Source organism: Silene latifolia, chromosome X, assembly GCF_048544455.1.
Source record: "Silene latifolia isolate original U9 population chromosome X, ASM4854445v1, whole genome shotgun sequence".
NCBI classification, from domain to species: Eukaryota; Viridiplantae; Streptophyta; class Magnoliopsida; order Caryophyllales; family Caryophyllaceae; genus Silene; species Silene latifolia.
Window position 1 is genome coordinate 307,470,175 of NC_133537.1, and position 11,472 is coordinate 307,481,646.

The 11,472-nt window shown below is 38.4% G+C and overlaps 1 protein-coding gene across 1 annotated transcript; it reads left to right on the forward strand.

Moving 5' to 3' along the window:
- The first annotated feature begins 959 nt into the window (after nucleotides 1-959).
- LOC141617374 (microtubule-associated protein TORTIFOLIA1-like) lies at nucleotides 960-10,378 on the forward strand. Its single transcript, XM_074434561.1, has 7 exons — nucleotides 960-1,031; nucleotides 3,989-5,172; nucleotides 5,693-5,884; nucleotides 6,647-6,749; nucleotides 6,843-7,420; nucleotides 7,683-8,540; nucleotides 9,829-10,378. The coding sequence occupies exons 2-7, from the start codon at nucleotides 4,432-4,434 to the stop codon at nucleotides 10,024-10,026; spliced, it is 2,670 nt and encodes an 889-aa protein (XP_074290662.1). The 5' UTR covers nucleotides 960-1,031; nucleotides 3,989-4,431; the 3' UTR covers nucleotides 10,027-10,378.
- Nucleotides 10,379-11,472: the final 1,094 nt, after the last annotated feature.

The window sequence follows — 11,472 nt, forward strand, 5'->3', positions numbered from 1 at the left end:
TCAAAATCGCAAACAACGATTGAAAGGTTTCAAACATAACGATTAAAGGCCAACGATCTGTTGCCGATGATAGATCTTATGAGAAAGACTTAAAGAGATCCTCTATGACGAGTAAGACGACCAGTTTAATTGAAGGTTTCATCCAAATCAAAACATGAAATTAAAACTCAAAAAATGTTCTTAAAGACTCGATGACTTCTTGATTTATACCTTTAATCGTAAGACGAATGACTAAATATAACTCTTTTAGGCTAAAGAACAAATAAAGTCGGATCTTAATTGGGGTAAAAATAAAAAGGGATACAAAAAGAGAAATGCTATGGAAAGAGATGAAGAAATGAGAGTAAGAAAATCAAACTCATTTCTTAAGTCTAAGGTTTTGGTACTATTTTAGAGGATTTTCTCCCTCTACAACTTAGAGAGAGAGAGAGAGCGTGCATTGACTCGTGTCGAGTTTTCATGTTATGTCCATATTTAGAAACTTTAAGTATATTTATGTGATGGATGACTAAAAAAAATTAGGATTAAATTGGTAAACATGTTATTCGTATCGGGTTCGTGTTTAGAGAGCTCAACTCAAATCCTACTTAATTAAATATCGTGTCGGGTTCCCTCTATGCAATACGATAGGAGAGTTTGGGTCGGTGCTCTAACCCGACAACCATAATGAGATAGCGTAAACCCGCTTTTGGGGGTTTTTCAAAAAAAAAAAAAAAATATTGTGTCGTGTTCGTGTCGATCCACTTACATAAACGGGTCATTAAGTCTCAACCCAAACCCGTTAATTTCGTGTCGGATTCATGTCGTATTTTCGTGTCCTGTTATTATTTGTCAACTCTAGGAAAGATTGTCGATTTTAAAAAAAATCGTCACTTTCTAAGCTCGTAAACACGAGTATGACCTCGTAAAATTTATCCGAATTAAAAAATTGGATATTACGGGCAAAATGTCAAACCTCCGTGTCCCGCATGCATTTTCCTATTTAAAAACTTGGTATTCCGGATGATACTAACACTCGGTCAGGCACTCTAGTATAAAAATGGAGTAAACCATAATAGAAGGACCTAAAATTTAGCCTGGCGAAGGTTTAAGGACCTCAACATTATCTAGCTAGTTATAAGGACCTCAAGTAAACTCCGTGAGCATTTCCGTCAAAATAGCCATTAACCTCTAAAGTCTAAACATGTATAGTACACGTGTAGGCATGTGCTATAATAAATAGTTAAAGTAACACAAATACTCATCATTATAGACAGGGATATATCCGTTTATAGTTAAAGACATGTTAGATATTCACCCACTTTAAGCATAAGACAAATAACAAATTGCATGGCGGGGCTCAAAAATGTTACCGCTAATTATTAACGTGAAAGACAATAATACTTATATAAGGCAACTTTACACAAATTTATCATAAAACGAGATTTTTTAGTAATTATTTTTACCCAATAATTGGGCTGTGTTTCGATCCATTATGTAATTATATAAGTGTAAAACCGCCTTAAAAAACTTACTCTTTAAAAAAGAAAATACGGATCATTTTTCTTTCGCCTCACAAAACACGTCAATGTCCAATGCTCTTGATCACATCTAGACCTGTCAAAATCTGACCCGACCCGTTTTGTTTGTGTCAAAGGCTCATAAATCTTTGACCTGTGACCGAAAATGACCCGGTATTTTAGGATCGAAACCTGACCCGACAGGATCGACCCGATGAATCAAAGATAAATTAAGAATATTATTAAAATATTATATTTTTATATTATATTTGAAATAATAATAAAAAAAATTAATATTTTTAATTCAAAAATTAATTTAAAATTCAATTTTATATTACTTTATAGAGTATCACTAAATAATAAAATAATTATTAAAATAATGAATTTAATAATATTGTTAATATTAAATAAGATTTAATTATAAAAAGTGTATTTTTCGGCTGAAAAATGATAAATAAAAGACGTCATAAACTTTTCTATAACCCGTATTCTCCCGTATTCTGACTCCTAACCCGACTTAAGAACCGTATGACACGGACTGTATTTTGACCCGACCCGTGACCACCTCTACTCCAACCCGCCAAGCTGCGACACATTACCAATTTACCACATCACCAAAGGAAGAATATTTAATGACTACTTTATTCGCTAATATGATTAAGTGTGAATCCGTTTTACAGTACTATAACTTAGTAAAACCGTCTTACACCTTACATAATTGCAATTGTACGATTAATTATTTACTATATGGTTTTATTACTTTCTTTCAATACTTTGCTCACAACAAGCAAAAGTGACACATTTTCATTACTTTAATTTGGTGGAAATTTCTTCAAGATCTTGGTGGATAAAATATCTTTGCAGCTTACTGTTTGGGCTAAAATTAGCACCACAAAGGAGGCCCACTTAATAAAGTAAAGGCTATGAAAGAAGTGATGAGGAGGAAGGAAGCCCGCGGTTGGAGAAAGGGGAAACGGGCTCAAGGAAGATTAGGAGCTCATCATAGGAGGCGTCCGCATTAAGGAAAGAAGTGTCAGGGAGAAGTTAGGGAGAAGTTAGGGAGATCAGGGAGAATTGACAAGGGAGTCCGGGTTTGGAAAGAGTCCTTATGGAAATTATATTCCCTTTCCATATTCGAGGTAGGACATATCTAGGGTTTTTACCCTATAAATAGCCAAGGAAGCGAGTCAAGAAGACATTCATTAGACACACCACATTCAACACCGGCATTCATACATCAACATTCAACATCACATCTCGACATATAACATACGTTCATCCAAGATCTTGCAGGCCTGACGCCTAGGGCCAGCAGGATTAGCTTTGTGCCATGATTGTAATCATCCTCCTATTTATATAGTGCAATACTTGGCAGGGTACCGTCCCTCCCGCGGTAGTTCCCACATTGGGTTTTCCGCGTCACCAAATCTTACGTGTCAATTTACATTACGCACTTTATTTTTTTATTTACTTATTGACATACGAACAAACATACACTCAACCAACGAATAAAGACTACATTAACCCTAATTAATCGACTTGGGTAAAAATACCTAAACACTTACAATTTTACTTCGTATAAATATGGCCACTTGTAGTATGTAAGAATGTAACGGAACAATGGATGGACGTTAGTTGCAGGTCCTTAAAGCTTTGCCTTAATATTTGAGGTCCTTATATCTATCTAATTGGATAGTTTGAGTCCTTCTATTGTAGTTTACTCTATAAAAATGGCGTCTGGATCCTCTCCAGTTCTAAAAATAACTGGAGGGTCCAGTACCATGATGAGATGAGGACACGTGTTTTGGGTGAAAACCAAGGGTGGTGATTCCTTTGCAATTAAAAGCTGTAACTTTCCTTTAATTCTTCTTCATCAAAGAGCAATTCCTCCCTCTTCCGTTACTCGTCCACATGAAGAAGATATTATTATAATCACAATTTACAATGCTTCATAGATAATAATCAATAGGTGAATCCAACATTCAATTATCTCAAACAATAGTTCTATCGTCTTCATCAAACTAGCTTTGAACAATCTTCAGTGTTCATCAATGGTGACCCAAGAGGAACATCACCACATCATGCCACCATTACAACCACCCCCTGATGTCCGGCAAACCACCAGACCGTCATCTCTTCTCGGACCAATTTCTCACCAATCAAAGTTTCTGCAACTGTCGCCCTTTTAGCATCACCACCGTCTCGACCTTGATCGTCCTTGGTTCTATAATCATTGGCCGGAATATCTAAACTTACTAGTATAATAATTTCCGCTTGAAATAAATAAGCTTGTCGGCAATGCTAACTTCAGTCGCCGTTGAAGTTAGGACGAACTTTTTTAAATCAAAATCAAAAAAATTGGTGAGATAGTAGAGAGATGGTACAGCGAGAAGGCAGAAAACAATTGCAGCCGTCCATTTTTCTATTGTACACGTGTCATTTGATCACCAAGGGAACTGGACCCTCCAGTTATTGTAACTACTGGAGAGAATCCGGACTCATAAAAATGATTATGGATCTGTGTTTAGCACTGTCATAATCATAATCACCCAAATTTTCATTTGAAGCATTTACAAACATGATCTAAACCCAATTTCATCACCACAACAACAAAACCCCACACACATTTTACTCAAAAAAAATTCAATTCTTCTACTCCTCCTTGTAGTCCAACCTCACTCCTTCAACTCTACAAAATCCTGCATTTCTTCGACCTTCATTTCCTCAGCTTTAACCTGCAACAATGGCGCTTCCATGACCCAACTCATTTAACCCAACATACCCACCATCAATTATTCAATCTTTCTACTACATTTTCCCTTTAATTTTTCAAAATCCACAAAACCCAGATCTCAAATTTTCAAATTCACTCTCCTTTCCAACTCAATTTCTCATTCGATCCAATCTGTAAAACCCTAAAATTAACCAAAAAATGGAATCTCAAGGACCCAAATCATCAAAACTCTCAAAGAATTATTCAAGATCACAATCAACAACACTATCAACATCATCATCAACATTATCAACATCATCTGTGTCAACACATTTAGCAATGGTGGAGCTCAAGCAGAAGATTCTAACCTCCTTGTCTAAGCTCTCAGATAGAGACACCCACCAGATCGCCATTGAAGAGCTTGAAACCCTAATCCAAACCCTCCAAAACGACGCCGTTCCAATGCTCCTTAACTGCCTCTTTGACTCCTCTTCCTCGGACCCGAAACCCTCTGTGAAAAAGGAGTCAATTAGGCTTCTTTCTAACCTATGTGGGTCCCACCCTGATTCCACTGGAACCCACTTGGTTAAGATCATTGCCCACCTGGCTAGGAGGCTAAGGGACCCTGATTCCGGGGTTCGCGACGCGTGTAAGGATGTGATTGGGTGTTTGTCCGGGATTTATTTGAAGGGTAGTGGTAATAGTTGTAATGGTGAGGGTGAAGGTAATGGTGGTGGTATGGTTTCTTTGTTTGTTAAGCCTTTGTTTGAGGCTATGGGGGAGAATAACAAAGGGGTTCAAATTGGGGCTGCAATGTGCTTAGGGAGAGTGGTTGATTGCGCGACTAACCCGCCAATTTCCGCTTTTGTCAAGCTTTGTCCTAGGGTTTGCAAGTTCTTGAATAGCCCTAACTACTTTGCCAAATCTTCTTTGTTGCCTGTTGTTGTCAGCTTGTCTCAGGTTCGCCTTTTTGGCATCGATTTTCAGTTTGTAATCTGTTTGAATGGTTTCAGTTTGTTGTATTGTTGTGTCAGTGCTATTGCATGTATTGCCTAGAAAATTGGATTAGTAGACTTCTTGTACAATGTTGCTTTGCTTAGTGATGCATTGGATTGGTAAATGTAGAGTGGAACGTCGCTCTGGGTTCAGTTCTGTGCTTTTAAGATTGTGATGATTTCGATTAGGATTTGTTCTAAATACGTGTAGTGTAGATTGCTCAGCTGTTTCCATGTTCAATGGAGACCAAGACACGCTATTCTTTAATTCTAACCTAGGTTGCTTAATGACGTAATAATTCCGTATTGGGGAGAAAAACAGACATAGATAAGGTTCCCTGCGTTATGTTTCTATGATTGTGATGACTGCTGGGAGCCTGGGAGGTTGGATTTGAGATACAGTGTAACTTGCTAATGATGCACCTTTTAAGCAATGATAAAATAAACTCGGGATTTAATGCTCTATGTTTTCACACTTTCTGCAGGTAGGGGCCATTACACCACAAAGTCTTGAACCTTTGCTACAGACCATTCATGATTGCCTTGCGAGCACAGATTGGGCCACCCGTAAGGCTGCTGCTGAGGCGTTGACTGCTCTGGCATTGCATTCAAGCGATTTGGTCAAAGATGGGGCAGCATCAACCTTGACTGTATTAGAGGCTTGCCGTTTTGATAAGGTTGTTCATTTAAACATTATGTCTTTACATTGTAGTTTAAGGTCGTATAGCATACCGTTTATAAGACATTTTCTCAATGTCTTTTATGGCATTCCCTTTCCACCTAATGATAGTCATATGCCTCTTCATTCCTCAATACAAAGATGAAAACTTTTGATACCCGTATTGTTAAATGTTAACCACTTAACCTTTTGGGTTATGAGAACTATTGGCTATTTAGCCGAGTTTATAAACAGTAAATGTTATATTCTATATTATCAGGCTCAAGAACTTTTGGATTGTTCAGTGAATATCATAAGAATCCAACAAGTTGAAGCACTTCATTTTATGGTTATGCAAGTTCGGGTTGTTCGGTTATGCTAGATACATATGATAGTTATCTAGAATTGCATTTAATTGTTAGGTCCTTGTTAATAATCCTAACTTAGGGTTGATTGAAGCCAATGATTGGGACTGTAAAGATTCGTAGCTTGATGGTGTACTAATCTTTCGAGTTTTGACTCTTCTAGTTATGATCTGTGAAGGCTTAGAGAGATTACTTGAGGGTTCTTACGCATTGCTCTACACATACAACTAAAGTAAATCTGCAGAGCATTTGTGATGTTGCTGATCTGTAACTCTGTTTAAGTTGAGATCCGATTAATGTTGTATGAGCAGTTTGTAACTTGCAATCACTGTTGCAACTCTGATGTCATTTGTGCACATAAGTTTTGGTAAAAGTTTTATGATCTATTTTCCCATCATGTGTTTTGTATGCTATAGATCAAGCCTGTAAGAGATAGTGTTACAGAAGCGCTACAGCAGTGGAAGAGGCTGTCAGGAAAGAATGGAGATGGGGCTTCTGATGAAAGAGCTTCATGTCAAGGTCAGAATAGTATTAGGATGTTCAAATATTCTCCTTTCTTATTTAACATGTGCGCTTACCTTTTCTTTTATATTTTATGAGGAAATCTTCCAGGCGTTGAAGATGTCTTCCCTGATAAAAATAAGCAGAAAGACAAAAAAATTGAACAGTCCAAGGATTCATCCAAAGGTGGTTTGTCTGCTTCTGTTGACAAAACAAAGAGTGGGAGTTTTTCTGATAAAGCTGTTGGTATGTTGAAGAAAAAGTTACCTGCTTTAACCGATAAGGACGTGAATCCCGAATTCTTTCAAAAGCTTGAAAAGAGGGGTGCTGATGAATTACCAGTGGAAGTTGTTGTTCCACGTAAATGTCTTAATTCTTTAAACTCGAACGAGAAAGAGGAGTCAAGCATTTCTGAAATAAAGGATAGCAAAGCAAATATGTCTGCCAACATACCTTCTGGACAACGTGAATTTGAAGGCTATGTGGAGGATAGATGGCTTGATAATGGGTTAAATGCTAAAGACCTGCGACCCAGAACTTCTGGCAGTGAAGGCAAGGATTCTTCCTTCGCCAAAGCTGATGGTCAGTCTGATGGATCTCTCATGAATGGTAAAGGAAATTGGCTGTCTATTCAAAGGCAGTTGCTTCAATTAGAGAGACAACAAGCTCATATCATGAATATGTTACAGGTGTGTTCAAATTATTTGCATGTAAAACTTTTTTACTTGACACTTCACCTTGGCCGTGTTTCGCATGTCTGACACTGAATATTCGTACGACACAATACATTGTCACTTCAATTTTGTCTGAAAACATGAACTTCTTCACAAAATAACTGTGTGCAAAACCGAGTCATGAGACTCATGACTGTATGACACTTGCAGGCAAGTCAGAGTAACATAGATTTAAGCTGGGTTTTTTGTATGTTCTCTCACTAATATATTATGCCAGGAGTTTATGGGTGGCTCACATGACAGTATGGTGACTCTGGAGAATAGAGTACGGGGTCTTGAGAGAGTGGTTGAAGACATGGCACATGATTTATCAGTAGCATCAAATCGGAGGGGTGGGGGTTTTCGTTCTGGGTATGAGGGGTCTTCCAATCGACCTATCAGGTATAATGGATATGGTGACTATGGTGGGAGATTTCCTTATGGTGACAGATTTAACGATCCTGAAGGAGATTCTCCAAGTATGAGGCTTAGGGGCCCACCTAGGAGACCCGATCACCAGGACTCGTGGGATTTTCATTCATATGGTGCTGCTAAAATTGGTCAACCCGGTGTGAGAAGAGACATGAGCAGCAATGGTGTTGATAGTAGATCACCCAGATCTGAGCATGAAAGTGACCCAGTTACTTCGCGCCGAGGATGGGATAAGGTTTCCGCTCATGTCAGACTTGGTGAGGGCCCTTCGGCAAGAAGTGTTTGGCAGGCTTCGAAGGATGAAGCTACACTGGCAGCTATTCGAGTGGCTGGTGAAGACAATGGTACAACCCGACCTGCTAGAGTAGCTGTACGAGAATTGGATGCAGAAGCTTTGGGCAATGACAACAATAGACGAGAGCGGGACCCAATTTGGACTGCCTGGAGTAATGCCATGGATGCTGTTCAAGCCGGTGATATGGACACGGCTTATGCCGAGGTCTTGTCAACAGGTGACGATTCTTTGCTTGTGAAGCTCATGGATAAATCAGGTCCTGTTTTTGATCAACTCACGGATGAGATAGCAGTTGAGGCTTTAAATGCTATCATGCCATTTGTGGTGGAGCAGCACTTGTTTGATCTATGCTTGTATTGGGTTCAACAGGTAATACTCTGTAATGATTAATTCTGAACCATCATTAGTTGGTCCTTTACGTATCAAAAAACTTAGTTGGTCCGCAGATTATTTTTGCTCAATAGCTACTGATCTGTTATGGTAACAATGTTATTTGCTGTAGTCTTTACCTTGCCTGGTAGATGTAATACCTTTGTTAAACGAAGTCATTGCTATATCTTCTACCTTCTTTTATCCCCAGTAGTGAGAAAATTATTTGTCTTCTCCAATTTGTCTTCCTTCTTCTAGTTCCTTTCGGGTTTTTTGTTCTTATGAATACCAGCACTTGAAATGCTCTTCCTAAGTTAGCGTTGGTTCCTTTTCAGTGCATCTCACCTGTCCTATCCCTCCCAACCTTTTGCTTATCTTGACCTACAATAATAGTAGTAAAATAGAGTAATATTTGGTCGTGCTGGTCCTCAAAACCTTTTCAAAGCAGTCGTGTTTCAGTATTGCGGCCTTGATTAATACCTTGCTGGCTACTACACCTTTCTGTCCTTGCTCCATCTCAAGGCACTGATCCTGCGGAAAAGCTGACGATTCGTAGTATTAATATTTACCACCTTATCTGTATTGTATACAACATTGTAACTGATTTTTGACATTGTTTTCTCTTCAAGGAGAACAGTAGTTTAGTTTTTTGTCAGTCAGTTGATATTCCTATTTAGCTGCATGTTTTAAGCGTAGCTGTGTCTAAACTAGTTTTAATTTAGGGTCTTGGCAGACATGTGCTATTCTTAGAGCTATTTGGGTATGCTTGGAAAAAAGTTGATGTCTGATGATGTGCTTCTGTTTTGTTTTCAATTATGATGAAACTTAATGCATTTGAGTAGACTTAGCAAATGCTAATTTGGGTTAGGTGCAGATCCAGTCTGGTCATTTTATGTTTTAAGTTTGTATCGGGGTTTGTAATTATGGTCCATTCGGGTATGTATCATTTTGGGTCGAGCAGTTTTAGGTTGGTCAATTTGGGTCGTGTATATTAAGCTTTTTGACATATTATAAAAATAAACTCGGGTGTAATTCGAATTAGTCATGTGAGTTTAATTTGGCTAATGTCGATCGGGGTCATTTTGGGCTGGGTGGTCTCGATTTAGGTAAATATCAGGTCCCTCAAGGTTTGGGCCAGCTACAGGGTGGATTGGTTCTAATTTGCGTCTCGGCTAGCTCTGAATGTTGTTCCCATATTCTGCTGTTGTAGTTGCAATATTTATTACAATGGCATCAAATCATCAATCTGAAATAGATTGTGCTAACCGTAAAACAAACTTGGTTGCAGCTGTTGGATCTGGTGTTGGAGAACGGGACAGATGTATTTGGTATTCCCCTAAATGTAAAGAGAGATCTGCTGTTTAATCTGCACGACGCTACTTCTGCCATTGAAATCCCTGAGGATTGGGAAGGATCGACTCCTGATCAACTCATGTTACAACTGGCTTCAGCCTGGAATATTGATCTCCAACAGCCTGGGAGTTAATACGAGATATAGGTTGATTTTCTTGGTCAGTTCCTTAACCTCAAGTTAAGTTTTCAGTGGTTTAGCATACGCGAGGCTATGTCATGTTGCAAGACCTCCCTCATTATGGTAGTAGCATTTGTAATACTTAGTTAAGGTTCTTGTCAAGCTAATCTACAACGGCTTATTCCAAGGATGGACCTGATCTAAGATTTATGTTTTGCTGTTGATATTGGTTTTTTTTTTTTCCCTCATGTGGTTTATTGAAAAAAGTCTTAATTACTGGTGTTAATGAGGACTTGAAGAAGTCCGTCTTCGTTGGATTGCCAGCTTTTTAGTGGAATTACCAAAGTCTATAAATCATGTTCATATACTTGCTTCTTCTTTCTGAAATGATGTGTTTAGGAAAGGTTATAGAGAGTTGATGTTCTTGTGCACTTGGGTATTGCATAACCCTGGGTTCGGTTCCATTGCTAACTTTGGAGGGGGAATCATTTGGGCAAAATGCATACAAAATATGTGTTCTATCACTTCTATGGTCTCATATTGTCACATGACCCCATACCCGTTCATGAGTAAAAATATGCACCATCTTTTGGTCGCAATAAAACCATCTATCCAGCGGAAACAGTGTTGTACACAAATCCGCAGGACATTGAGATGGTAATCAATTTATTCTGGCGCACATCTGTTGGCTCATCATGTTTGGAAGTTGATGTTATTATACCTTGTTCCAAAGAGGAAAATTGTACACAAATAACACAATCGTCTTGTATTGACTTACTTTAGTACTCTCTATTCCCCGCCTCTCCGGTTGCTGTCAATGGCGAGAAAAAGAGATTCTCCAGATTTTAATAGAAATATACTAAAATGGTGTTTGACTTTCTTTTTAATTTGCTTTTTGTTTGATAAAAGTTATTTCATCCATTCTTTTGATTTCCATAAAGACAATTACACACAGTTTTATTAAGTTTATACTACATGACGATTTACTCATAGTACGGGTAATACAAGTAGTTTATGATGGCGAAAACAAAACATAATGAAGAATGGGATCGAGGACGGTGTAGACTTGAAGAGGACAAGCAGATAGCGGATGTTTGCATGCATGGAGTTGGATCTAAAAAATTGGATAACAAATTCCTCCGGCATCAGCATAATCTCCATCAAGTACGCATTTTAACCCTTGACAACACTCAAATCCTGCAAATCCACCACAAAATTCCCCACCATGCTTACAGGAGCTTGCTTTGTTTTCATAGATGTGGCTCGCCGTTGTCAGACCTGAAAAGTGAAAACCATGCATGCACAAATCAATTAGTAACAAGTAAAACTACCAAGTACAATTATCCGGACTCGTGGGAGGGGGATTACCTGAAATAATTAGAAAGAGTGCCATAAAAATGGCGAGAATGAAGGAGGAACTCAAAGTCTTGGCCATGATAATAAGAGGATAAATGTAATCTA

Bases quoted from the DNA above. Each gene is read 5' to 3' on its own strand.
- LOC141617374 (XM_074434561.1), top strand. From the start codon at position 4,432: ATGGAATCTCAAGGACCCAAATCATCAAAACTCTCAAAGAATTATTCA. The intron at 5,885-6,646 runs GTTGTTCATTTA...TGTATGCTATAG, and splicing joins AGGCTTGCCGTTTTGATAAG to ATCAAGCCTGTAAGAGATAG. The intron at 6,750-6,842 runs GTCAGAATAGTA...GAAATCTTCCAG, and splicing joins TGAAAGAGCTTCATGTCAAG to GCGTTGAAGATGTCTTCCCT.